This window comes from Mastacembelus armatus, chromosome 3, assembly GCF_900324485.2.
Source record: "Mastacembelus armatus chromosome 3, fMasArm1.2, whole genome shotgun sequence".
Taxonomy (NCBI): domain Eukaryota; kingdom Metazoa; phylum Chordata; class Actinopteri; order Synbranchiformes; family Mastacembelidae; genus Mastacembelus; species Mastacembelus armatus.
Genome location: NC_046635.1, coordinates 24,016,426 through 24,042,581, shown reverse-complemented (window position 1 = coordinate 24,042,581; position 26,156 = coordinate 24,016,426). Strand labels below are relative to the sequence as shown.

Sequence of the window (26,156 nt, the reverse complement as noted above, 5' to 3'; positions counted from 1 at the left end):
ATCTGAGCATGGGTGCCAAATTTGGTCATGTTGGTTGGTTTGGTTATGTTGGTTATTGGTCCAACTAAGTCTTTATTCAGGTTCAGAATAAAGATCAATTAGGCATCATTTGAAGGTTTTTGAAGGGTATATCTCAAATATTAACATTTAAGGGTAGGATTTTAAAGTATTTATTAATTTATCACTAACTAAATGATATCATACTGTCAGTGGTGTAAAAATTGAAAAAATATAAAGCTTACATCAGGTGCATCAACTTGTTTATAGCTAGTGGATTGTAACTTGATCAAAATTCTAACATGGTCCAAAAAATCTTTTTTGAATACTCCAAAAGTTTGAACAAGTATTAAGAGTATTAAGTTTTGTTGTGACATTTCTCCATATGTCTTGCAGTATTAGATGCCCATTGTTGCTGCTGTAACGGCGTTCATGTTTCAAGAGATCTGAGAAAAACCTATTTAACAGGCCAAAATAATGTTGTAGAGAAATATGTAGAATTTTGAAATCCTTTTATTTTTTTATTTTTTTATTGTGGACTAATTTGATTGTCAAAGACAGGACTTGAGATATAACTTTTGTTAATCTGTGACTTTTTAAAGATAAAAATGTAGGATAGGCAATTGTGCCCCCAGTTTTATCCTCCCTATGCAATATATTTCTTTCCTGCATAAGATTGGGTGTGAGAAAAATGTATATTACTAAACTTTGCCATTCCCTTGCCTGCTCATGGGCAGTAAACGTCAGTTAGACTAATGGCTTACTGTAATTGAGTAAATTAATGAATTGTTTGCTGCCTGGACCATGAGGTGCACACAACTGAATCTGCACATCTAATTCTAGTTGTTTGGTTTTTTTAACATAACACCTGCCACAGATGAACAAACTACTATATAGTCAAGACAGAGGATAGAAAAGAGAAAAGGAAACAAACAGGCAGACAAAACAAAAGCACACACAGTAGCAGAGCCAGTCTAAATTCAAAGACATCTGTCAAAAACAGGAAATGCCTTTGGTGCAAATCCGAGATTGATTTTCAATGAACATTCAGTAATGTTGTGCTCAAGACTTACAGTTCAGATGCACAATGCTGTTTTGAACAGTTTATGGTCTGGATACCAATCCAAGCTTTTTCACAACTGGTTTATCTCTTTTAATACCTGTGTAGTTTGGTAATGTCAAAACCTAATTCTTCTGCTACTTATGGGAGGGGACTTCACTGTTAACACAACAACTCAAAGGATTTCCCTCAGGGCCTGTGTAACATCACGATGTAATGTTGTCCTTATTTGCATAGAGAACTAAATACTATATTCTGTCTATTCACAATCATGTTTCCTACCCAGGCTGAATGAAGAACTTATAATAATACTGATAGTTCGGTAAATATCTTTTACAATAGATAATACTAGGAACAAAAGAAAATTATTACCCTGTATCATCCCCATCTACACTAGATTCCACCCAGTCACTGTCAAGTTTACTCTTCCCTTGCATTTGTAGATAAATAAATAATGATAATTCAGAATTAATCGTTCTTCAGTTTTTGCAAATTTTTATTTTTGGATTTCTTTTTGTAATGGTGCATTTTCTTAATTACTTCAAATATTTTTGCTGATTTTCCCTGTGGCTGGGGTTTACATAAGAGTAACTTATGAGTCACTTTGCTTTATCACAGATGGAAACTATTCATCCAAAGGATGTTTCCTGACTTTGCACCATGCCTTTGGCGGTCTTAGTGTGATTACTTGGAATCTGTAGCAGGAACATCTGAAGTTATATATACACAAAATACCTTAGTATGTCTATCTACTTGTACCTTAAGTTAAGCAGTACTTAACAACTGTTCTGTTCCACCACTGCTATTCTGCAAGTAAGGTGTAATATATTGGATATTGTGGCTATAAAGAAAAAATACAAGCAGGCTGCTTGTTAAACTGTTAAATAATATTTTTTCAAAAACTGAGGCAAAATGTCCTCATACTTTTCAGGGGGAGTCAGATTTGTAGTTACTCTGACCTAAAAAAACAGCAGAGAGCATAAAAGGAAATTTCTTCTTTTCATTACTTCTTTCTGTTTAGTCCCCAGGACACAGGAATTTTTAATAAATGCTCAGAGGATTTGTCCCAGTGGTGGACATGCCAAAGAGCAATCAGTCCCTGTGAACATTTTGCAGATCAGCAGACTGAAATTTTCCCTCTTCTGGGACTTCATATAACTTTAAAAAAATCATTTTGTATATATTGCATTTTGACATGTATTTATCTTTGTCTGCAGTATGATAATCATGATTTCAGCGATCTCATGTTGAAGGACGGGGACAACCAAAATGTAAGTGCTGCTCCAATGTGGGGATTTGATAACTTGTAAGGTAATTCTGTGTGGTTGACCTGATATAATTTAAGTATTATTTATGATTTCTGTTGAGGATTTGTTTTCCAATTAATGACATCGTGCTGAAAATGTCAGTGAAACTAGCTTCATCAAAAGATGCATCTTTGTGATTAAAAGGAGTCTGCAGCACACTGTTCCTGTCAAGTGGCAGTGTTATATTGCAGTGTGCAGAAAGCAGAGCTGTGCTTTGACTGACACGCACTCATGTCAAAATTTAATTTCAGATTATTGTGGTGTGTTCAGGAAACAATGGGAGAGTAGGATGTGTGTTTTGTGGCTGGTTAGGGATGGGATTTTAAGCTGGGTGATTCTAGGCAACAAGATTTTATTCATGTTTGGTTAAGTGATGAGGCTTAATAGTGAATTAAATTCCCCATTGCGTGCACAGGTAGCATAGGCCACATATTACTGGATATAGGTTTTTTTTTTTTTTTTTGCCACAGTGTTCAGGATCCATTACAATTTTTTTTTTTTTTAGCCTTTTACATATTTGTTGATCAGTATGTTCATAATTGAAATCAAAATTGTTTTCAAATCATTTGGTTTGGTGTCAAACATGTATCTGTATTGAGAAATAGCTATTGTTGTTTACCTATGATGTGTGGCAATATTCAAATACAGCTGTAGACTTCCTGAGAAAGTCTAGATCTAATCAGATGTACTACTGCTTTGCTGCTACTAGTAATAAAATATATTGAAGGTCGTGTCATTCTAACAGACGAGGTACATGAGAGGGAACAAAAGCAAGTACTGAGGTCCTGGTGACAATAGTGCCAAAATAAAAACGCTAGAATCTAAAAACAATATATATGTATCCAGTGTGACATGGGCAACGAGGCTCTGAATGTGTCGGAGAGCAACAGGGATTCTCCCAGGTCCTTCCTGCTCACCATCAACCTGAAGGAAGGACGCAACCTGGTCATCAGGGATCGCTGTGGTAAGAATCTCCTCCTAGCACTGTTTTTTATCATGAATGTATCAGCATGTACATCATCTACAGTACCTGTATGTTAATAATACTGAGGTGACACAAGACAGCATAGGATAAGAGGCAAGTCTAACAATGAACTGACTGAAATACTGTTAACACATTGAGTTAACGCATCAATGTTCTGCAAACAATACTAAGTCAACAGGATCTTCACTGAGATATAGAACAAGGAAACTGGGCTGCAGAAAAACACCTTAAGATGTTAATGAAAAAAAGAGTTGGAATAGAATTATGTTCCTTTTCACAGAGCATGTTACCCTGTTGTCCTTGCCCTCAGAAACAACGTTTCGTAAAAGCATAATTGTTTAACTGGTCAGTTGGTTGGCTGGTTCATATGATTTCTCTTCCTGGAGGTTTCATGCACACCACAGCTAATATTAAATATATCCAATGATTCATTCTGTCATTTACTTTACACAACACACTTAGGATTAGAGTAAGTGTGCATTGTATTTTACATTTGTCTTATGTTTATACCTCCAACCTTTGACACAACTGCTTTACAGTTTCCCCTGCTGTGTCATGATGCTGTTTATATATGCCAGTGAGTAAGCACCACTACTGTTACGTGGTTATTCTGCCAGCTGACTTCTCATGTTGCAACCACCAGTTGGCAATAGAGTGGAAATCATTGTCCTATTTTTCATTTCTACTTTGTTCCTGGCCTGAATTCCTGCAACAGAGATATGGCTAAAGTCATATCAACTCACAGTTTTAGTTACATAAACGTACAAAACTTTTAAGATTATCCATGGCCAGAGCATCTCTGTCCTCTGCCGGTGTGTATTCTCTGTTTGTGCCTGCCTCAGTTTGTGTGTTTAAGTTTAGCTCATTAATACCAGCCAGGAAAATCTATTTAATAATGTACTATGTTATTGACCCCAGTGACACCAAAGACAGCTGTATGTCATGATGGCTGTGGAGCTCTTACTGCAGCCAGAACAGGATTCAACATATCACATTGAGTCTGAATCTGAGCCACACCCACCTTTCATTACATTAGGCTTTTCACTCTGGGCATGTACAGTCACTTCACAAAGTATTCATAGCCTTTCACATTCTTTTATCCATCAGGTTGCATCCAGTAAGAAGAAACAAGTAACAAGAAAATAAAACAATTCATTATCTGTAAAAGTGATGGATCCATGTTGCTCCAGGACCACTGCTGTGGTTGTTTCCTAACTATGCATGACCCTCCTACTGCTTATTACCTGGATGAGGTGTTCAGTCAATCTGAAGCTGGAGGATACCATCTCAAATGAGGGTGTAATTAGGGAGACAGAGTGATTTTGTATCTTCCAGTTGGCTGATAGACTAAAAAGAGTAAGAACCAGATTGTTCCCTTTATTGCCTTTATTCTGAGATGAAATGTTGTCTTAGCAGCAACAAATGTAAACAATAAAAGTATAATAACATTTAAATCTCATAAGAAAATCCAAATACTATATTCTGAATCCTGCTACATTTATCTTTTACCTGTTGCCCTGTCTGCATTTAATACTATAGTCATAGTCAAATTTTTAATGGTACTTTTCACAGTTCAAACTCAAATCTTATTGGCTATTGATTCAGGAAGTTGTGGTTGCATCAGTTGGGCAGGGGAAACACCTCCCACATCCTCCAAACAGACACGAGTGATGTCACTTTTAACAAGCCAGTCCTCTCTTTTACAGGAAATTAGTTTATTTCACCAGAAGTTATGAAAGAAGACTAAACAGCTCTTTAGCAACCTAGTTTGGAAATGACATGCAGATAATGTATTTGGTATTTACTAAACATAGTCACAATGACCTGTCAAACCTACTTCTGAAAGACGGATTGAAAAATGTGCAACAAATAAAGGTTCTGGTGAGACGACAGAACCAGATATGGGTCTTATCAGTGTAACAGACATCAGCACAAAGTATCAATAAATAATCCAGGCTATACTGTTTTTTTTTTTTTTTGTTTTGTTTTGTTTTTAAAATCATTTCCAGGTACCAGTGACCCTTATGTGAAATTCAAACTGGATGGGAAAACATTCTACAAAAGCAAAGTGGTTTATAAAAACCTCAACCCCACCTGGAATGAGACCTTCTCTCTACCTGTGAAGGATCTGAATCAGAAACTTTACATCAAGGTACCTTCTGTGTCACTCTTAATGAGTTTAATACATTATTCTGTCAACAAATATATTATTTTTACAGTAGGAGGGGCAGTTTATAGCCTGCTATTCAGTCAGGAAAATCCTTCCAAGTAATGCGTCCGAATAATGTGTTTATGAATTTAGATACCGTGTGCCTCTTGACAATTGTCAGTGCAGATATTTTGCTGATCTCTGGTACATTTTTGCCATCCACAGTGCTTTTGAGAAATATGTGCTTGTACCTCAGGTGGTCTGGCAAACCATTCATGCATAAGTGAAGTCTAATTTGCACTCACAAACAAGTATGGACCAACTAGAAGCAGCTGTATATCACTAGGATTGGCTTATTGTTTTCCTGCTGCACAGAATAAGTCAAGACATGAGTTAAATGTTTTATTCAGTGCTTATGAACTTCACCTGTCAGTGCATGTTTTCTGTCATGCAGAATTTCATCAATGAGTCATATTCCTAATGAATACCTGTTTTTGTGTTATGTCATCATACAATGGTTGTCACCTGTGTGTGAGTTTCCACAGAATGTGGCACAATAACACCCTCTCACCCTCTGTATCGTCTCCTTGTTTTTGACATTTTACAGGTGTATGACCGTGACTTGACAACTGATGACTTCATGGGATCCGCCAGTGTCGTCCTAAGTGATCTTGAGATTGACAAGTACGTACGTCAGTGAAAGTATAGTGAGGGATTGTAGTACAGTGTGTGTTTGCCTTATAAACTGATACTGGATTTGAAATACAAAATTGGGAAATTAAAGGTCTGACAATATATAAGCCAACAGTGTTTAATCCCCCCGTATAAATGACATGACATGAACTGGGAGGGAGAGCTGAAAAATGAACTTGTCACTGCTCTCTGGTGGACAAGCTATGTAATGGAAGCACTTTTCAAACTTTCTTCACACGTTTGGCAATTCAGTATTTCAGTTTCTTGTTACTTATTACCCAACATACATGCTAATAACAGTATTTCTACAATAAGCTATTATGAAATGGTGGTAAAGCAGTTTGTATGGCACATTGGAAGAAAAGTTTAAGGGCATGTGGTTATAGGTTAAATGTGCAAAACTGTGGATCTAAATAAACTTTTGACTATGACACATGTAACTGTGTAAATAGGTAATAACATAACAGTGCCCAATGTGAAGATCAAGTTGGTAATGTACCAAGCTGACTTGTATATTTGGAAAAACTACCTGTTCATCTTTAATTGATCTTTGTTCCAGTGTTATCCCTGTCTCTAAACTTGAGTACATTTTGGGTTTTCATAAGAAAGTGAAATCTGGTAGAACATGCGTCAAAACAAGATACATTGCAGGCAACGTGGCCTTCAAAGTGGGTAGTATGATAAAAGGGCTGCTTTAACACATATTACCCACATTAACCACATAACCCACTTCTGCCCCATTTTCAGCTGCACAATTTTCAGTGACACAATTAAGTAGATGCCTCCTGGTTAATTTCGTTTCTGTTTTGAATATTGCCTCTGAATAAAACCACACAGGTGCTTTGTCTGAATATGCTGTACTCTGTTCAACTTAATTGAAGCTAAAATGTTTTCCAGAGTCAATGAACTGTCCTTGCCCTTGGACGACCCAAGCAGCATGGAAGAGGACATGGGTGTCATACTGGTGGACATGAGTCTGTCACTCAGAGATGGAGACAGCAAAAGAGGCCATGTATGACATTTCCTCTTTTATAATTGCTGTAATTTTCTAGTTAATCGGAATAGTTGTGTTAGTTGTTGTGTATTGGTGTTTAATACATGTTTATGTTTTTAGCCATTGTTTATGTCCTACTAACCAAAGTGTCATTTTTGTTTTGCACCCCTAACGTGTGTTCCTGTTGGCAGCGGTGGCCCCAAAAACGAAAACGAAGTATTAGGGTAAGGCATGATGGAGGAAACACACTGGAGAAGCATTAAGTTACAATGACTGGTTAGCATCCTACAGAGATCTGCCAAATGTCAATGAGAGACACCATCAGAAGCAAAAGCTATAGTGAAATGTACCATGAAAATAGAAATGTAGAGCTTTGCAGTCAGGTGTAAAATCTACCTGACATTTCCTGAATGACCGATGATTTGTTGTAGCTGTTGGTGTTTCCTTTATTTTGGCAGCAAACTGTACTTAAATTAATCAGAATTAGTTTGTCTCTGTGCACAAGAGGGCAGCAAATCACCACATTCATTTTAAAAACAGAGGGGAATGGTGTGGCTTCTGTGGCCATTTAAAACTGAAGAATGCCTTTAATGTCTGTTAATTCTAAGATTAAACATTTAATCAGTTGTTGGTTATATATACCTGCTTAGGGCTGCACAGTGCACAGTTAGCACTGTTGCCTCACAGCAAGAAGGGCCTGGGTTTGCAACTCATCAGGGGCCTTTCTGTGTGGAGTTTGCATGTTCTCTCTGTGCTTGCGTGGGTTTTCTCCAGGTACTCTGGTTTCCTCCCACAGTCCAAAACATGTATCTTGATTGGTGACTCTAAAATTGCCCATAGGAGTGAGTGCGAGTGTGTGAGGTTGTCTTTGTGTGACCTGTCCAGGGTGTACCCCTGCCTTTCACCCAAAGAGAACTGGGATAAGATCCAGCAAATCCCTGTGACCCTGGTTAGGAATAAGCAGGTATAGATAATGGATGGATGGATATACCTGCATGAGTAGAATTCCTTATCTCAAAAAAGCATAACGTTTTTTAAAGTTCTTATTCAGCAGAGTACTGTTTTCCTCATGGTGCTGCCGTTGTACACACCTAAACTCAATTTGGTCTTTGCTTACCTGTTCCTTCCACACTTTAGTTTCTTTTGAATTAATTTCCCATATTCCAGCCTGCTACCATAAATACATTTGTAGGATTTTTTTTTTTGTCTTTTAAAGGAGACTGTCTATACTGCTAAAAACATATTTTGCAATAATATTAAAAGGTAAAATACTCTGTGAGATAAGATTAAGCACAATGTACTTTTTCTTTCTTTTTTTGCTGCAACAACCACACATGGCATTATTCATTTCATTGATTAGTCTTAAGACGTGTAACTTTGCGTTCATGTTTCTAGAGCGGCCTGCAGACATGCAATTCTATGTTTGGAAGTGTTGCTTGCATTACTGATGAGGTGTTGCTAAGAAAGCAGCAAAAAGACAGCCTGTTCCCCTCCCACTTAAGATGCACTATCCCAGAACCACTGAGTGCACTGTGTTAATTAAAACATGATTTTCTGTCTATGAATGTGGCAGAACAGGGTCAGACAGGACAGCAGCGTCAGCTTGATCTACGTTAATTGAATCTGGTTTAATTTTATCTCCCTGCAACACTGTCTTCATGTAAGCTCAGTTTATTAAGTTAGATTATGGTTCCCTATTATGTATAGAAAAAAGAGATGCTGCTATGCACTGCAGCTTCTGCAAGCTTTACCTAATCTCACTGTGAAATGAAAGATCAGTTCATTTTCGCAGGAGGTCTGAGTGCTCTGGATTAATAACTGGCTGCCTTCCCAGGCTTCTTATTGTGATGTCCAGAGCATTGATCTGGGGCATATATCAATATAATTTACTGTAAACCTTATTATTTACTGTAAACTGCATATAGTGTACAGTGGATGTTTTGCATCATCCTGATGCATGTATGTTGTGTTAAATAGTAAAAATATTATTGTGTTAAATGTGAGAAGAATTTGATTCATTATTTATTTGTGCTCTCCTCTCCTCTCCTCTCCTGCAGTCTGTGGGTTCTCCTCAAAGCTATCGTCTGTCAGAGACGCTGAAGAAGAGTCAGCTGTGGACTTCTGTTGTGTCGGTGACTCTGGTTCAGGCTGAGGAGCTGCTGCTGGACACTCAGGGAGGTCAGCTCTTTGTCCGCTTCAGACTGGGAGAGCAATCATACAAAAGCAAGGTACTGGAAGGAGGACTAATCCTTTTCATCTCCTCCAACTTTGTCTTCTGCTTAAATTATATTTATTATAATTTTCATCTTGTGCAGTGTAAGGGGCACATAGGGCGTAGACTGTTTTTTTTTTTTTAGCCATGATTCATAGTTGCGGGTTCGAGTCTCAGGACCGGCAGGAATTGTTGGTCGTGAATAGCCAGTGTTCTGTCCACTTTCAATACCACGATTGAGGTGAGCAAGGCACCGGGCGCTCCGGGTGTGTGTTCACGGTGTGTGTGTTCACTGCTGTGTGTGTGCACTTGGGTTGGGTTAAATGATGGGTTAAATAATTAACACACACAAATTCCAAATATTGGTCACCATACTTGGCTACACAAGTCACTTTCACTTCACTTTCATTTAGTGACTGTCACAATACAATTTAAATGGGGAAAATAGTGTCTAATGCGTGGCTCAGGAAGAGTTGTCAAGTTTGAGAAAGTAACCCTTAATCAGGGTTATCATAGCTTGGTACTGAAGACAAAAGATAGAAAACCATGCGTGCAGCTGTATGTGCAGACAGGGCATGTCTGTTTAAAGATGTTATAAGCTTTGCATTATGGAAATTGATGTTTTTTTTTTTTTTTTTAGAGATCAGTCTAGAGGGACTCAATCAGGAGTCAGGATAGCTCAGTCCCTGCTGTGTTTTGACAAATACCATTTGTTGTTTTGCAGTTTTGTAGTTAGGTTTGTCGTTTAAAAAAGAGTAATAGTAATAGTATTCCTGATTATCTTTCTATTCTGCAGCATCATCCATTATACACCAAGATGCTGCATGCTAATGAGCATCATTGCTCCTTTTCTTTTGATACATACAGGTTCAATGTGACAGTAATCCCTTAATAAACGTTGATGTGGAATGACAATTTCTAATTTCAGAATTTTTAAACAATAAAAAATTCAGACTATTTTCTCGAAAGCTAAAATTTACCAGCACAGTAATTTTTAATTTTCTAAAGATTAGCTGTGAAAGCATGGACTACAAACCTATTAGTCCATGTTTACTGACACAGTTTTAACTGATTAAAATCATCTTTTAAAGTGTGTGGAAAATGTTCAGTACCATGATCACAAGGAAACACATACATGTTCATGATTGTGATGATTGTGATACCATCTTTTTTTTTTTTTTTTTTTTTTAGTAGTTTTGAGTTTCATTTTCTTTTTGATTCAGAATCACTGCAAAGTGGCAAACCCTCAGTGGAGAGAGAGGTTCACCTTTAACAAGTTCTTGGAAGGTCCAGAAATCCTGGAAGTGGAGCTCTGGTCCAAGGAAGGGCGACGGACTGAGGAATGTCTGGGAATGTGAGTATCTACTCAGTCCTGCTTTCAGCCCTTTGAACTTGTGTGTTTGTTTGGGAATGTACTTACCCAGTACTGTAAAATACAGTACAAGATACAAATTCAGTTTGCACAGGATTCTTGTCCTTTCCAGGAAAATATCCACCAAAAATGTCTTTGAAAAATCTTAGCCTGTAGTTCAGCTCTTTACAAGCTAATATTAGAAAATAAACAAGAGAATGGCAGCATTTTGAGAGCAAGTCCTATGATTTTTTTTTTCCGACACTAATTTGAAAGCAAAGATAAATGAGTGCTCACTGACTGATGTGTTTCCCCAGTCAGGTGGAGGGTTCATATAATAATAAGTGAAAAATGTACAGCCTGACATGATGTACATTAATATGTGTTCTTGGTTGTTGAACACATGCATTTTACCTGTGCATAACCATTTGCTAACTGTTTTATGTATATGTTTATGTGGGAAGGTGTGAAGTGGACCTGTCGAGGATCCCTTTTGATCGTAGGCAGCTATTCACACACACCCTGGGAAGAGGACGCTTAGTCTTCCTGCTCACTCTGAAAACATGCAGCACCGTTTCCATCTCCGACCTCTGTGCTGCACCACTTGATGAACCTCAAGAAAGACAGAACCAGCTGGACAGCTACGTCAGTATCAGTACTGTGTATCTTCTAGTTGTACTCTATGGTGGCATGAGTTCACCATTATGTTCCAGTTAAAGTGTCATTTGTCACTATACCATGCAAACTTTTCCATGCAAAAATTTTTTTAGGGCATGAAGCATAACTAGTAAGTAAATCTGCTTCTACTTAGTCACAATTGTTAACAACTCTATAAAAACTGTTTATAATTTTATTACAGCATTACCAGGCATTAATAGGACACCTAACATATTCCAGACCCTGGTCTCAGAATTCAGCTGGTATCCACATTGCTAGTTCTCACAGTTATTTTTTTCCACAGTAACCTACATATTTACCTGTGTATGAGCTGCGGTGCTTATGTGTTAAGGAGAGGGCACTACTTTGTCATCCAGACAGTCAGAGACAGGGTGGATGCTTACTGCCCTATAACAGTGTGTGAAAACACTAGCTAAAGCTAGCCCCCTACTGGCTTTATGCTCGCATAGCTTTGTTTTTATTCCGATGGGATTTGTAGTTCCAGATAAATGGATGGATTATAAAATCCAGTTCATTAAAAAGGTTTTAGAGAGTTATATAAGTGAATATTGAAAGATGTTTAACAATTATGGAATCATCTTAACTACATTCTCAACCCATTAAGGGAAATGTGACTGTCTTCCAAATTTCTAATTTGGCTTTAAACTCAACTAATATAGGCATAAAATAGCCTCAAATAAGGAATCAGATTTCCCTGGGATCTCTGAACAGCTTACAGGTCGAACCATTCTACACAAGAGGCCTTTTCTGCATATAAACTCAAAATTACCATATCATTTTTGGGATATGTAGGGGAGTATGATGTTGAGCAGGTGTCTAAAATTATAAAATGTCTATTAGGTTTAAATTCTTTCTGATTAGGATGTGTTCATTTAGTCATATAGGACCGACTACTGTCCGAGGACCTGGCCAAGATTTTCTGGTCATAATTTAATAGAATCAGATTTATAAGAACCTTCCCGCTTCAAGGCCTTTTTCCAAAACAAAGGTCTGACTTCATTGGCTCATTTATTCCTTTCACATTTCATAATCATCTTGTCCTCAGTTTTTAAATATAAATGCAGCTGCTGAAATAGAGATAAACTGAGCTCCAGAGAATCTGAGTCAGTCTAAAATTTTGAAAAGCCCATTACTACAGTTTAAGAGTGAATGGTAACCCTTATAAAGTGCACATTCAATCTCAACTTAGTTATAGTCTGAAGCTGATAAAATATCGCTAGATTTAAGGGGCCATTATGTGTTCAAATGTTGGGTCTAGGTTAATTAAGTGTGAACTGCTTCCATGACTTTGGCATCACTCTGTGTTCTATGCTAGAGGGCCAAGAGAGGGCAGCATCTATCTGATAATGTGCTGAGAGCCTGTGACAGGGATTTCTGCTCGATCATTGCTGAGCTAAAGAGCAGTGTCTTTTTAAGATCAGGTAGGCCGTCCTATAGTGAGTTTAGCATATTAAGGGCTTTAAGGGTTACTTAAAGATACAGCAGAATGTCAGGGATCCAGCAGTGAACAAAGATGCCATTATTGCAAATAAGCTTACCCTGAGAATGTATATACGTTTAAAGAAAATGAGCTCAACATGTGCCGTTCTGTTAAACCCCCTTAATGATGTGCAGTGAAGAGGAGGGAATAAATATTTATCAAAAAGATGCACCTTTTCATGTCGATATTTAAATCCATTATTTATTTGTTTTTCAAGGAATCCTTATCATTTGAGAACAGGACATGTTTAAGTACATTTGCTGGTACATGTACTTGATAATAGCTATGGTGTACTTCTGTGCAGATCTTGATTTAAAAAAAAAAGTGATTTTATTAGGAAATAATTATGGACATTGATGACTCTGGAGTCTTGGTGGATTTATGTGCTCTCTGAATGTTTCTGCTTCTTGTCTGCTTCATTCCACAAAGAGTTTGAAAAAGTCCCTGAAAAACCTCCATGATGTTGGCTACCTTCAGGTGAAAGTCATCAAGGCTACAGATGTGCTGGCAGCTGATTTAAATGGTACTTTACAAATTTGAATTGTACTCTCTTGTTAAAATAGAAAAGAGGTTTGTTGTTAAATTGTTGTGTTGTCGTCTTCTGTAGGAAAAAGTGACCCTTTCTGTGTGTTGGAGCTGGGGAATGACAGACTGCAGACCCACACGATCTATAAGAGTCTCAACCCAGAGTGGAATAAAGCCTTCACATTGTCAGTTTGACTTTCTCCTTAGAAACACATTTTGTCATTAATACTACATGATGTGCGTAGTCTGAATGCTACAGTGTTTCAAACCAAACTGGAAAAACTGGGACATAATGCTATAATTTTTAAAGCACATCTGACGTCCCTATTTGTCTCCACAGTCCTGTCAAAGATGTTCATGATGTTCTTGTGGTGACTATCTTCGATGAAGATGGAGACAAGGCGCCAGACTTTCTAGGAAAAGTTGCCATTCCCCTGCTCTCGGTAAACACTACCTCACTAGGAATCTGCCATGCAGACAATAGACTAATGTATTTACACTGGTTGTCTAAATTAAAGTGAAGAGGGTGATAACACTCAGTGGGTGAAGACTTACTAAGACGTAATCCAGCATGACTGATGGTCAGGTTCAAGGCTGAGTATAGCACCTGATGCCCTTTCTGTCCTGCAGATCCGCAGGGGACAGCAGATCACCTTCCAACTGAAAAAAGAGGACTTAGGTGGGCTGTCGAAGGGGAGCATCACACTAGAGCTGGATGTTATTTTTAACCCAGTAAGTAAAAGTTCAATTTGTAATGAGGACATGAGTCCAAGAAGAATATAACTGATGGGCCTGATTCTGTCTGATTCTCATTGCTTCATTACTTTTTTTTTTTTTTTTTTTGTCAGGTCAGAGCAAGCATAAGAACCTTCCAGCCCCAAGAGAGAAGATTCCTAGAAGATAATCCCAAATTTTCTAAAAAGGTCTGGAAAAATTTACTGTAACATCCAAAGATGAGAAATTTTCATGAAGTGAAAAAAAATGTAACACATAGTACATTAGATTTTATTTTTTAGTTAATTTGCTTATTCAGATAATTATTTTAATATTAATTAATTGACATTTTTCTCTTGAAAAAAATGACTGAAATACACTTTTTTTTCCTTTTGTTTGAAATTTGGAGGCTCTGAGCTGTTTGGAGAAAAAAGCTGTTCAAAATAATAAAGACATTTTATCGACTAAATAATTAAGAACACTGTCAGTGACAGATTATTCAATGATAATTGCAAACTTACACTATAATGTTACAGGGAACAACTGTAAGGAGGTCAGGTGTCAGAAATTACAGCAGCCAACATTTCTGTGATGTTTTAAGAAAATAAAACCTGAGATATATAGAGAGGCAGAACAATCATTATTTGTATCACTTAGCTTTAGCAGACATTTTCATCCAGAAATCAATAATATCAAAAGCAAAACTGTCCTTTGCATGATGTACTTGAATTGAGCATAAATTAACTCCACCTGGGACTGAGTTCTTGTCCACTGTTCTGCTACATTAGTGTGATATACAGTACAGTGTGCAAGACAAGGTGCGAGACAGGGTGTCTGACTGTCTGTACTTCCCTCAAAGTCTCATTGTCAGACAATACATTGCTTGCTAATGTCGAACTTGGCTTACACACTGAGGACTTGGATCATAACATGCAGATTTTCAGTCTGTTTTAATGTTGAAAATCTCGGTTGACAAAATCAGGTCAGATTTTTTGCCCCCTGACCACAGCGGCTCATGCCAAAACATACCAGCTACTGTCACTATTTGGTTAGCTGACCTAATGTGTCCTGTTTAGCATAAATAGAATTTAAAAACAATGAAAATAGCATTTGAATTGCACTTTTATTTGTATTATAAATTTAGCTGCTGTAATATTTATGTGTTTTGCATTATAATCTGTATCTTTCAGGCATTGGCCAGGAACGTGCTGCGTGTTCAAACACAGTACCGGGCTATCATATCGACTCTGCAGTACATCAAAAGCTGTTTCCAGTGGGAGAGTGTTCAGAGAAGCCTGCTGGCCTTCCTGGTGAAGTGCTTTAACTGCTTATCAACACACTGTCTGCATTTCCCTGTTTTCCCTCCAAGGCTGTGGAAGACAACCGCAGTCTGGCCAACCCCTACTTGAACTCTCCCAGTGAGCATCTTAATCAATGCAGTGTTGGGCTCAGCAGAAACGCAGTCTTGGCCCCGGCTCTGAGCTGGAGTGGACGCTTTCAGTGTTGCGTGTCTTGTGAATGCAGAGAGCCTCAGCTGGAGGGAGTAGAGTCCCAGTGGAGTCGAGATAGAGTCTATTTTTGTTCTACTTCCCTGACAACTCATTAACCCTCTGTCCAGTCTGTGCTTGGTTTGATTTAGACCCCATTATTCTGACAGAAGTCCAATTAAAAGGCTCTTCAGAGATAAGGCTGTTTCTCCTTCTTGCCAATGCTTTATACAAGTGTTGAGCAAGTATGAAGACAGAAACACAGGAGAAGCCTTTCAGCCCTTGTCTTTAAAGTGCATGGTGAAGTGGGTGCTGATTTTTCTTTCTTTCTTTCTTTTTTTTTTTTTAAACATTATTCCCTCCCAGATCTTGCTCCATTAAAGTTGCACACAGCAAGTAGTGCATTTACTATTCAGGAAATCAAGGTCATTTAAAGTTCTTTTTGTTCTTACAGCTAATGTCCTGTAGATGGCACTAAAACTTTTTTCAGCATCCAAAGACTTCCTTGTGTGACTGGTAAAGCTATACTGTCTGCCAGCCAACTAGTACAGTTTGTTCAATTTTCTGTGAAAAATGGGAGCTCCAGCACCGAGCTGTCATCTCATCAGAAGCCACTGTCTGTTTTTTAGTTTTGAGCCGTGCATTTAGTTTTATAATTTAGGATTACTTGGAGTCAGGAGTCAGTGTTAAAACCACAACTGTGCAGGTGCTCACACTGCATTTTGATGGCAACAGATTTTTTAGATTCTTCATAATTCTGACTGATTTCCAATCCCCTCTCTTTTACAATTAGTAGGGATAATATTGTTGTTTTTTTTAGACACATACTCTAATGGAAATCATACAGACTTGAACAAAAACACAATGTGCACACACATACTCCCACTGCACCTCGGTGTTTGAAAGACAGTTCCATCTGTACTCATGTTTTCACACTAGCTGCCTTTTCAAGCCTTCACAAGAAGAAATAACTGCCTGCTTAATATCTTCACATATGAGTAATGAATCAAAGCTTCACTTTGTGAGGAGCTACCTACAACAGCTGCCATTTGTCAGACACAAATGCGAAGGGCTTTATTCAATACAGCATAGTTTAAATGTGCTATATTAACTATGGGTAACTGAAGTGAGAAGCCTCAATCTTCTATTAATGTTAAAACTATAAAAGATCACATGTTGTTGCATTTGTAAAAAGTGGTAGATCTGCAGTTACAGATTCAGCATACTATCAAACATTTCATTTCCCATCCTCACTCCTTAGACACAGGAGCTTTACATATAACAATAATAACTTTGCACTGATGACACTCCTCTTTGCAGGCTGAAAGTGAGAATCCAGAATTTCTTGGTATCGAACCCAATTTTAAAGCAACACTGTAACTTTTGAAATGACCCACACATTGTTCCTGTTTCGACTGAAAATTGTCTGGGCATTTAAAAACACCATTGTTAAATTCGATAAACACGGAGTGGGCTGCTACAGCCTTAGTTGTCGTGGTAGGACCATTAGACTGTTAGCTAAAACTTAACTAGATATTACGGTGCACACTAACCTTGTGAATCTTTGTTTATGCTACTGTTGCACTGCATTCTAGCATTTGGTATTAGCACTTAATTTTTTCTTATGGCCACAGTAGCAAGGTACATGCTCTGGCTTTAAACAGTGAATGGTATAAACAATGTCCATGATTGCTGCATTCTGGGAATGTGCTGCCCTCAAATTCAGTAGCTGTCTCAATGTAAGGTAGCTTTTCATTTTTTAAAATTTTCTCTGATGTGGATTGTATTTCCAGATCCGTTTTTTTTTTTTTTTGCTGTCAAAGACTGTGTAATGCCTCTCAAGCTGAAATGGGCTGCTTTATCACAATCTTTATAGGCTGAGTATACATTTCCACCAAAGCGTGACTTGGCTTTCCCCCTGTCCTGGCTTTCCCAGTCATTACAAAGTCCTCACTAATAAAACATAACCCTTTCAGTGAGGAATTAGTTTCATCTCCTCTCCCAGGCCCTGTTTTGGCTTGTGATAACACAGAGAAGAGCGTGCTTGGCTTTTTGCACATTAAAGCTAGTGGTGGTAGTGGCGGTGGGGGTGGGGAGGAGAGGGATCTGCCATCTTTTATGTCAGTTGGTGCCTCAGAGGAGAGTGATGTCTTTACCAGATGTTCACTTCTATTTTTCATTAGCATATAAAGATCTGTATACCCTTCCCCACGCCTTTTGACTCGCTGCCATTTTGGCCAGTGCTACCTCACTGACAGGATTATTTTATAGCTCCATTTAGCCGTGCAACTGAGACATCACAAACCATATTTCTTTGTCCTCTTATCCATTTTACCTGAACCACTCATAGGTGGAATGTGCATCACAAGTGCCAGAATGGATGTTAATGACATATTCACACACAGGCTCCCCGTGGCTGCAGAATTGCATGTTTGGCTTTAATGTACACAAGATGAGAAAGGCAGAGCAATTAGACTTACGTGGTTAATGTCAGTACATATGCAGGGGGTGGAGGGAGAGTCAGTCCAGCTGAGCAGAGTGGTCCCACTGGTTTAAACTGTTTTTAGTTTAAATGTATGTAGGAAGCAAGGCTTTGATAGTATCATAGCTTTTATCAGCTTAACCAGTGCTCATGGAATCAAAAGATCAAATCAACTCAGACACTGTTGAAAATATTATGTCCTCCCACCCCGTCTGACCTCACTGAATCTGACTTCTGTGGCCCTCTGCCTGCAGGTGTTTGTGGTGACGGTCTGGTACTGGGAGTTCTACATGCTGCCCCTCTTCCTGGTTTTGCTCATCTTGAGGAATTACCTCCGGATCCGCTCAGGCTGGGTCAGCCACGATCTGGTGAGTCCAAGAGCAGCCTCATCCCTGTTTTTCTCACTCTGCATAATGACCTGATGGCTTCTGTTAACGCTCCTTTCCTTCTATTCTGTAAAAAAAAAAAAAAAAAATGCAGCTACTTCGATCACATTTTGTTCTCATAATTAAAAGCTGGTGCGTTTCCATAGCAACCAGCTGCACCTAGCCACATCATCATAAAATATCACAATGCATAAGCATAGAAAATTCACTGAAAAGTAATATTATATATAAATATACGAATAGACTAATAAAACATATCATTATAGCCTAGGCTAATTTGCAGTGCTTGTCCTATACAAATACTGCTTTCATTTTTTTCAGTTCACTTCTAGTTATTGTCCTAAATTCTGCCTCTTCTTCACTTCATTGGTCTGCTGCCCTCTTCTTGTTGTGACTGGTCAAATTAGAAAATAGTTTTTAGCACTTCTCTGCAAAAAGGTCACAACTTACAGTGCTTTCTTTTTATTGTGACCATTGTTTCACAGAAAAAAAGGGTGTAATATCTTGTCTGTGCCCAGTGTGAGGTAGCAGCTGAATTAACTGAATAGAGAGATGGTAGTTCAACACAGACTGGAGGCTGTAATAGATTATAAACACAATGCACTGTTCAGAACAGTGTACTTTATTACGATGCAAAGTCAAAGATATAGGCACTGATTTTATAACCATGTAGGGTTGCAACTAACAATAAGTTTTATTGCTTATTAAGCTGTTTACTGTATTTTAAAATAAATGAATTGATCATATTATAAAAAAGAATAGTGGAAAAGAGCTGTCATTGGTTCCCAGACATTTGTGGCTCTACAGTTTTTGACAAACAGTTAAAACCACAAAGATATTACATTAACACCAATAGAAAATAATGATAAATGTGTTCAAATGTATTCATCATTGATTGATCAGTTATCAAAATCACTGGCTGTTTATTTTTTTCAGTAAACTCAACAGTGAATTATCTAATTGTTTCAACTCTGCAGCCATGTTAATATACTGTAAAGCCAGACAGTATAGATTCTGTACAAATCCATTTAAATAAACAAACAGATCCAATGTTCACTATCACATCACATGAAATTACATGCATTACACATGAGCTGCTCAATGGAGCTGAGGGATACTGCACAGTCAGGTGATACAGTAATTCTTTGTGGGTTTGTCACTTCAAGAAACTCCTTTCACAAACAAGCCATCATATGATTTCCTGATGCATAAAAATATAGATTGAACATATATTGTAGTTCCTCCAACATATACTCTACATAAATGTGATTTAACTGTCATTGCATTGACTTATTGTGAACAAAGCTAACACAGTCAGCTATCCTGTGGTGCGGTGTTTTGGGAGGCTGGCGTTAGAGTTTATAATGTAGATGATCCTGGAATCACTAGAATCTCACTTAAATGCTTTTTTCAGGACAATATGGATTTGGCGGACGAGGATGATGACGATGAGAAGGTGTGTACTTTTACTGACTTCTTTTACTCTATTTGTGTATGCTGGTAAATAGAAGAGTATATGTTTATTTTTTGTGTTGACAAAAGGTATCTGCCTGTGATCTATGATTTTAGGCTCTTTTTTGCTGTTAAGCTCTTTATTCAGTACTAAATCTTTTCTGATGCATTTTCATTTCAGCCAACCACTAGTTGTATTTTTTTTTTTTAACTTGCGCTTCTCAAAGTATATTTGAGCCTAATGAAGTCCTCACCAACCTGTTTCCTCATGTCACAATCTATTCATATGCTAATGGATGGGTGGGGTAAAAGGTTTTGCTCCATTCGGGAAAGTCCCTGAGCTTAACACACCATATAATACCATCAATATGGAACTGATGACAGCACTTAGACATGTTTTTTTAAAAGCTCAGTTTGGAACTTTTGTTGCTAGTGTTACTATGCTATTAGGCAATAAAATATTTCTTCAGAATGACATTAGTTTACTATAGATATTTCAGATGGCCTGCACCAGACTGATTCTCATATTTGTTCCTTTGGGAACATGACCCTAAAATGGCTGAAGTGATTTAGTGCAATGATAGATATTTGACTGAGGAGAAACTAAATTGTCTTACATGTGTGTTTTTTAGTCCAATAGTGAGTTGTCATCTGGAATATCCCAGGTTTGATCCCCACTACAGATGTTTTCCCAGACTCATCCTCAAAGTCCAGGTGGCATTGAGCCAGCTAGACTGTGGCTTTTGCTGGTTAACAGTGGCCCAATAACCACCACCCACAGACCCCAGCTTCTCTCTTTAGTCCTGTAAAGTGCCTTCAGTCTCCCTGTGTTTGATCTGGACATGCGGCTGTGTCTCAGTCTGAACTCTGGCTCTCACTACAGCGATCTTCAGAGAGTCTTGTCTGTTCACTTTAAAGCCTCACTCCCCTCCTGGGAACTGGACTAGTCTGGGAACGGTATCTCTTCTCTTTCATAATGCGAAGTCCAGTCCCATTCTGAAGAGCCTTCACTTCAAAAAGACATTTCAAATTTGCTTTCAAAGTATCTGCCATTACATTCACAGTGTTTTGGTTTCGGTCTGAGATATTTGGATGGTCATTATTATGAAGAAGCTGTTGTCTTGTCATTGTGTCAGTCGGACCCGGCAAAGCTGCACAGACTTCACATTACATTTGATTTATGAGCTGACAAATTATCCTTGAACTCTTCACTTTGCTCCTTTACAGCTAAAAACCAATGATAAATCGCAACATATGTGACATTTAAATTGAATAATAAATTCAGAATTTAATTTAAAATATTCACTTATGGTATTTACAATATAATATACAGTTAAGAGTAATTTAATGAGTTGCATGTCTGATGATCTGACAAGAATTATAGCAACACCAATTTTCAATCAGGACAAACCTTTTGTTAGTTTCTTAAAGACAGGGTTTCACTTGTAGTTTTATTTTAATAATAATATATTACTTTCTTTTCTGTGGCTTGTGTTGTTTGCTCCTGTAGGAGTCAGAGAGAAGAGGGCTAATGGAGAAAATCCACATGGTCCAAGAAACCATCATCACCCTTCAAAACCTGCTGGATGAAATCGCCTCCTTTGGGGAGAGGATTAAAAAGTAAGAGTTAAAGATCCATTCTCAAATACAGCTCACTTCTACTGAATATTTATTTGTATTTCAGCTAGAGGGATCTCCAATGTTTGAGTACAGTATGAAAGGAATTGCAATTATGTGTGCTTAAAATGTACTGTGCTGAATATTTTGCTGTTCTGTTTTCATTATCCACAACAAAAAGTCATGTTGAGTTGTATTTATGCACAAAGCCAATCAGTAAATTCAATGAACATTCTTCCTTGACACTTGATAATGTTTATGATCTTAATTTACCAGCACATTCAACTGGTCTGTGCCATTCCTATCCATGTTGGCTTTCCTGGTCTTTGTCATTGCAACAGTCATCACATACTACATACCTATACGCTACATAGTTTTAATATGGGGTGAGTATCAGATACTGTTCATTATATCATCTGTTCTGTGTTTATGTGTCTGCCTCGGGTTTGACTGAGAAGCACATTACTCCATAATAGTAGCAACTCTACCCTGATGTCAGAATAGTTCTTTCTCTCTCCTTATTTGCATTCATTTCCTCCTGTAGCATCGTTGTATAATCTATGAGACTTACAAGGTCACCAGAGTTTGCTCTCTATATTTTATGCCTGCTGGGAGTTTTTCCACCTCTTTAACATTAGCTGCTTAAAATGTCAGTGAAATATGTGCTGAAGCATATTCTGAGCTTAAAAGTCTTACTTAATAATATTACCAGCTGAACATCTGGGGATGTATAGTTGTGTAATTATTTCAGGTGTAAAAGTGAAAGTAAAACAAGAAAAAGGCACAAAAAGGTGAAGCGATATTTTCTGGGCAGCATCGGCTTCCCCTGCAGGTTTTTGTTTGTGTGGAAACAAAGAGTGCAGCCACAACAGACTAGTGTTAATGATATGTTGGTGTGAATTTCTGTTTTAGGTATCAATAAATTCACCAAAAAATTACGGAACCCGTACAGCATCGACAACAATGAAGTGCTTGATTTCCTGTCGAGGGTGCCTTCAGATGTACAGAAGGTAAGCCCTGCCGGATCAGCCGGGCAGGAAGCCCAAAATCCCAGAGCCCACTAGCTTTGCATTTTACTACCACAGCTCCCAGGCATTTTTCACTCTTGCCTGTATAATTAGTTTCATCTGTATAATTATGTAGCCCTGCATAATATCTGTTGTGTTTTGGTCATGATACATCCCTGGTGGAGGTCTGCTGCTTAGTAGCTTTCCAGTGCAGGCTGTTCCCAGGCTGAGACAGGAGACGCTGCTGCTGGTGTATCAGGCAGCACCTTGTATCTCCTTAACTTGCATCCACCAAAAAGAACCAAAACATTGTAATAGCTTAGCTGGGTTTGTAAAAGAACTTATGTCACTCTTAAAAATGTCAAAAATCATCACATTTCTTCAAAAGTCAACTACAAAACTGAGTTTATGAAAGTATGAACTATTCACAAGAAATCTCTTCCATGCCTGCTCTGCTGTATTGACCCTCACTCTTTGTCCTCTCTCTAAACTCTTTGTCCCTATTTGTTAAACCCTTAGACCTCTGTGTGACCACTGTTGTCTAACTAAGCTTAGTCATTCTGCTGAGTATGGATAATCCCGCATATATAAAAAGTTAATTGAGTAATAGTGGCGTAAGAAACATAAGATATTGGTTTACAGCTGTTTGTTTCCTGTTTTCTGCAGATTCAGTACAGTGAGGTGAGACCCAGTAGGAAGAAGAAAATCTTGTAGAATGTAAAATGACGGTGGTGTGAAAATGGGATCTGATACTGCTGCTGTTTGTGGGCTTTCTACCCTGAAAACTGTTTCCACTGGATCTGCTGGAGGTCTGCAAAATCTCACTTTTTCTTGGTTTAAGGATGTGGGGGTGAGTTTGAATATTAATTTGCTGTGGTGATGCGCAGCTGTGCACCGCTCAAATTGACCTGCACCTTTCCACCAAAGAAGTTCATGCCGAGGACCCTGCAGAGATTATTTTACTACTTTTTAATAATTTATAAATCTGTGCGTTTCTGGAGCATTTTGTATTATGTCCAAAGACTGTAGATATTTTACACTATGTACAGATTTATTCTCTTAGATATTCAATCAGAAGCTGCTTTATTTTATACCCCAGTCCCAGATTGTTTCCTCCTAAAACCAGATGAATGTACATGTTGTAGTATAAAACATTTGCTATACTATACTATACTATACTATACTATACTATACTATACTATACTATACTATACTATACTATACTATACTATATTTTTATATCATTTACATTATATGAAGATGTCATTTTTCAAAATGGGACAATCTAAGACAAAAGTACATTTCATAAAGGATTATTTTAAAAGCAGGAATAAGGCATTTCTTTAAGAAAACAGATGTTGATTTTAAGTGCAAGGTCTTAAATTTGGAAATTTATATGTTCATGTAGAAACAGATCAAAACTTTTCTAAGTTTTGGTATTCCATATTATGCAACAAAATACTTTAATTCTTGCATTTACTTTAGAAAATTAATAGAGCTGCAAGTATGCTAGACTGACTAAGCTTCCAGCAACATGACTTTTTATGTGCAAAGATGAGTGCCTCCATTTAGTTTTAGATTATCATTCATGCTACATAGAGGGTGCAATGTATTTTACTGTCTGAGTGGGATGCAGAGAGATCTGTACACATTTAACTTTATTTATTAATGACAATCATTGATGAGGGCTTTGTGTCTTATACATTTCAGCAATAAAGACACACACAAGTACAAAGTGCAGTATCTTTTATCATTCTTTTTGTCTCAGCTCTGTGCTGCTGTTTTTTGAGTTCCCTGTAAGCCATATTCATCCTCTCCCTGCTCCCATACTGCAGGATTGTGGGCGTCTAACAGCACAGTTTCCGAGCCCCTCTCTTCATTAGGCTTTCATAAAGTGAGGCGAGGCTGTGTGAGACCTCACTGGCACCCAGGCTCCCTGCTGTGTTGATGGCCCTTGGGCATCGCCACAAGCAGAAGGACCTCGGCGACCTTCTCTCTGCTGCTGTGACGAGAACGCCTGCAGCCAGCATCCTATCAAGCACAGCCAAACCTATGGTACCGGGCTACATGCTGCTCAGGAGCAGGAGGAGCATTTTAAAAGTTGCCACAAGCAACAACAGTCGCACAAATTTAAGGATTGGAGAATTGGAATAGTTAAGATGTTGGCATTCAGAGTAATACCCTGGGATTTATGGCTTTTAAGTGAGAGCGCGTGGGTTGTCTTAAAAGAGAAATGAGTAAACCTACAGGAAAACTGTGCTCATTAAGTACGATAAGAATTCCCTTGTTTTTCTATAAAATGCTACATAAATATGCTGTATGCAAAAGCATTTGATGATTGACCTGGTTTGATACTTAAAATGTCAGTGGTTTGAGCATAATTGATATCTATTAACACTGTTATTGTTTATGTGCAGTTTCATGAAATAACACCTCCTTTAGAGCAATAAACTAAATGTCTTTTAACACCTTACTGCAACATACACAATATGCTACACCATAAAAAAATAATTTGGTGATTTGTTCAATTGTCGTGCGGACGGAGGTTGTGCAGGATATGGCAGATGATGACCCGTATAGCTCTTTATCTAGTTATAATGTTGACTTAGATTTTCAATATTAATAACCTGCTGTCAAGGACACTGAAAGGACATCTCAATTTGACACTTATAGGCTCAGCATGAATATGTATAGGCAGCAAGACCCCTTAAAATTACCAAGTAAAATCACGGTTCACATGTGGGGACTAATGTGATGTGGCACATGAATTCTGATAAGCCACAAATACAGTGGCTGATCGGTCTCAAAAGACTTGTTATAACTCAATATCATCCTCCCTCTCTCTCTCTCTCTCTCTATACATATACATATATATATATATATATATATATATATATCTCCCTCCCTCCCTCGCTCTGCGTGTGTGTGTGTGTGTGTGTGTGTGGGAACGATGTGTGTATGAGTGTGTATATGATATCCACCATCTATTAACCGTTATCTAATTTGTAACTAACTCCAGCACACAACACTTGAATATGTGTGAGTGTGTGTCTTCATCAAATAGCATGGAAACATTTTTGGTCAGTGCCATTGTTGTGAGGACATTTTGGCAAAGAAGAGTTAAGACTTGGTTTTAGGGTTAGAATTAGGTTTAGGTTTTGGTTGAGATTTGTATTGTCTAATTAATAACTGCCTCCAGCATAATACACCTGTGTGTGTGTGTTTGCCTGTGTGTGGCGATAAGATGGATGGGTCTAATGGGTAACATAGTGTTTAACTGGCTCCCAACATAAAACATTGCCAGTGAACGAAATGCAGAGCAGCAGGAAACAGTTTCCACACAGACAACTGGCTGTGACTCAATTTTCCCTCTATTTCTACAACATTTCTCCTCCAAACTCTGCCTGCTGGTGAAAACTGTATGGGCACCAGGTTGTAAGTATGATCATACACTAAATTTCATGAGAAAGTGTATAGAACATGGCATAACAGCAGAAATATGGGTAACCTTCATACTGAAAACTGCTTGGTTCTAATCAAAACACCATTCAGATCCTGTTGAGGTCTGCAGTGAACTGTT

At 38.0% G+C, this 26,156-nt stretch overlaps 1 protein-coding gene across 3 annotated transcripts in view; it reads left to right on the top strand.

Annotated features, from left to right (window-relative positions):
- The window catches only part of mctp2b (multiple C2 domains, transmembrane 2b), a 30,705-nt gene extending 6,394 nt beyond the window's left edge, over window positions 1–24,311 (top strand). For 2 of the 3 annotated variants that reach the window (XM_026293379.1, XM_026293380.1), the window contains exons 3-23: window positions 2,275–2,328; window positions 3,211–3,328; window positions 5,359–5,501; window positions 6,106–6,182; window positions 7,089–7,203; window positions 7,377–7,409; window positions 9,243–9,413; window positions 10,621–10,751; window positions 11,213–11,393; window positions 13,336–13,429; window positions 13,514–13,616; window positions 13,772–13,874; window positions 14,062–14,163; window positions 14,280–14,354; window positions 15,336–15,455; window positions 18,369–18,482; window positions 19,915–19,956; window positions 21,463–21,572; window positions 21,846–21,955; window positions 22,482–22,579; window positions 23,243–24,311. In XM_026293379.1, coding sequence (XP_026149164.1) covers window positions 2,275–2,328; window positions 3,211–3,328; window positions 5,359–5,501; window positions 6,106–6,182; window positions 7,089–7,203; window positions 7,377–7,409; window positions 9,243–9,413; window positions 10,621–10,751; window positions 11,213–11,393; window positions 13,336–13,429; window positions 13,514–13,616; window positions 13,772–13,874; window positions 14,062–14,163; window positions 14,280–14,354; window positions 15,336–15,455; window positions 18,369–18,482; window positions 19,915–19,956; window positions 21,463–21,572; window positions 21,846–21,955; window positions 22,482–22,579; window positions 23,243–23,290 — 2,142 coding nt within the window. In that variant the 3' untranslated portion in view covers window positions 23,291–24,311. The remainder of the gene's footprint in view (window positions 1–2,274; window positions 2,329–3,210; window positions 3,329–5,358; window positions 5,502–6,105; window positions 6,183–7,088; window positions 7,204–7,376; window positions 7,410–9,242; window positions 9,414–10,620; window positions 10,752–11,212; window positions 11,394–13,335; window positions 13,430–13,513; window positions 13,617–13,771; window positions 13,875–14,061; window positions 14,164–14,279; window positions 14,355–15,335; window positions 15,456–18,368; window positions 18,483–19,914; window positions 19,957–21,462; window positions 21,573–21,845; window positions 21,956–22,481; window positions 22,580–23,242) is intronic. The other variant, XM_026293381.1, reaches the window with a different exon arrangement.
- Window positions 24,312–26,156: the final 1,845 nt, after the last annotated feature.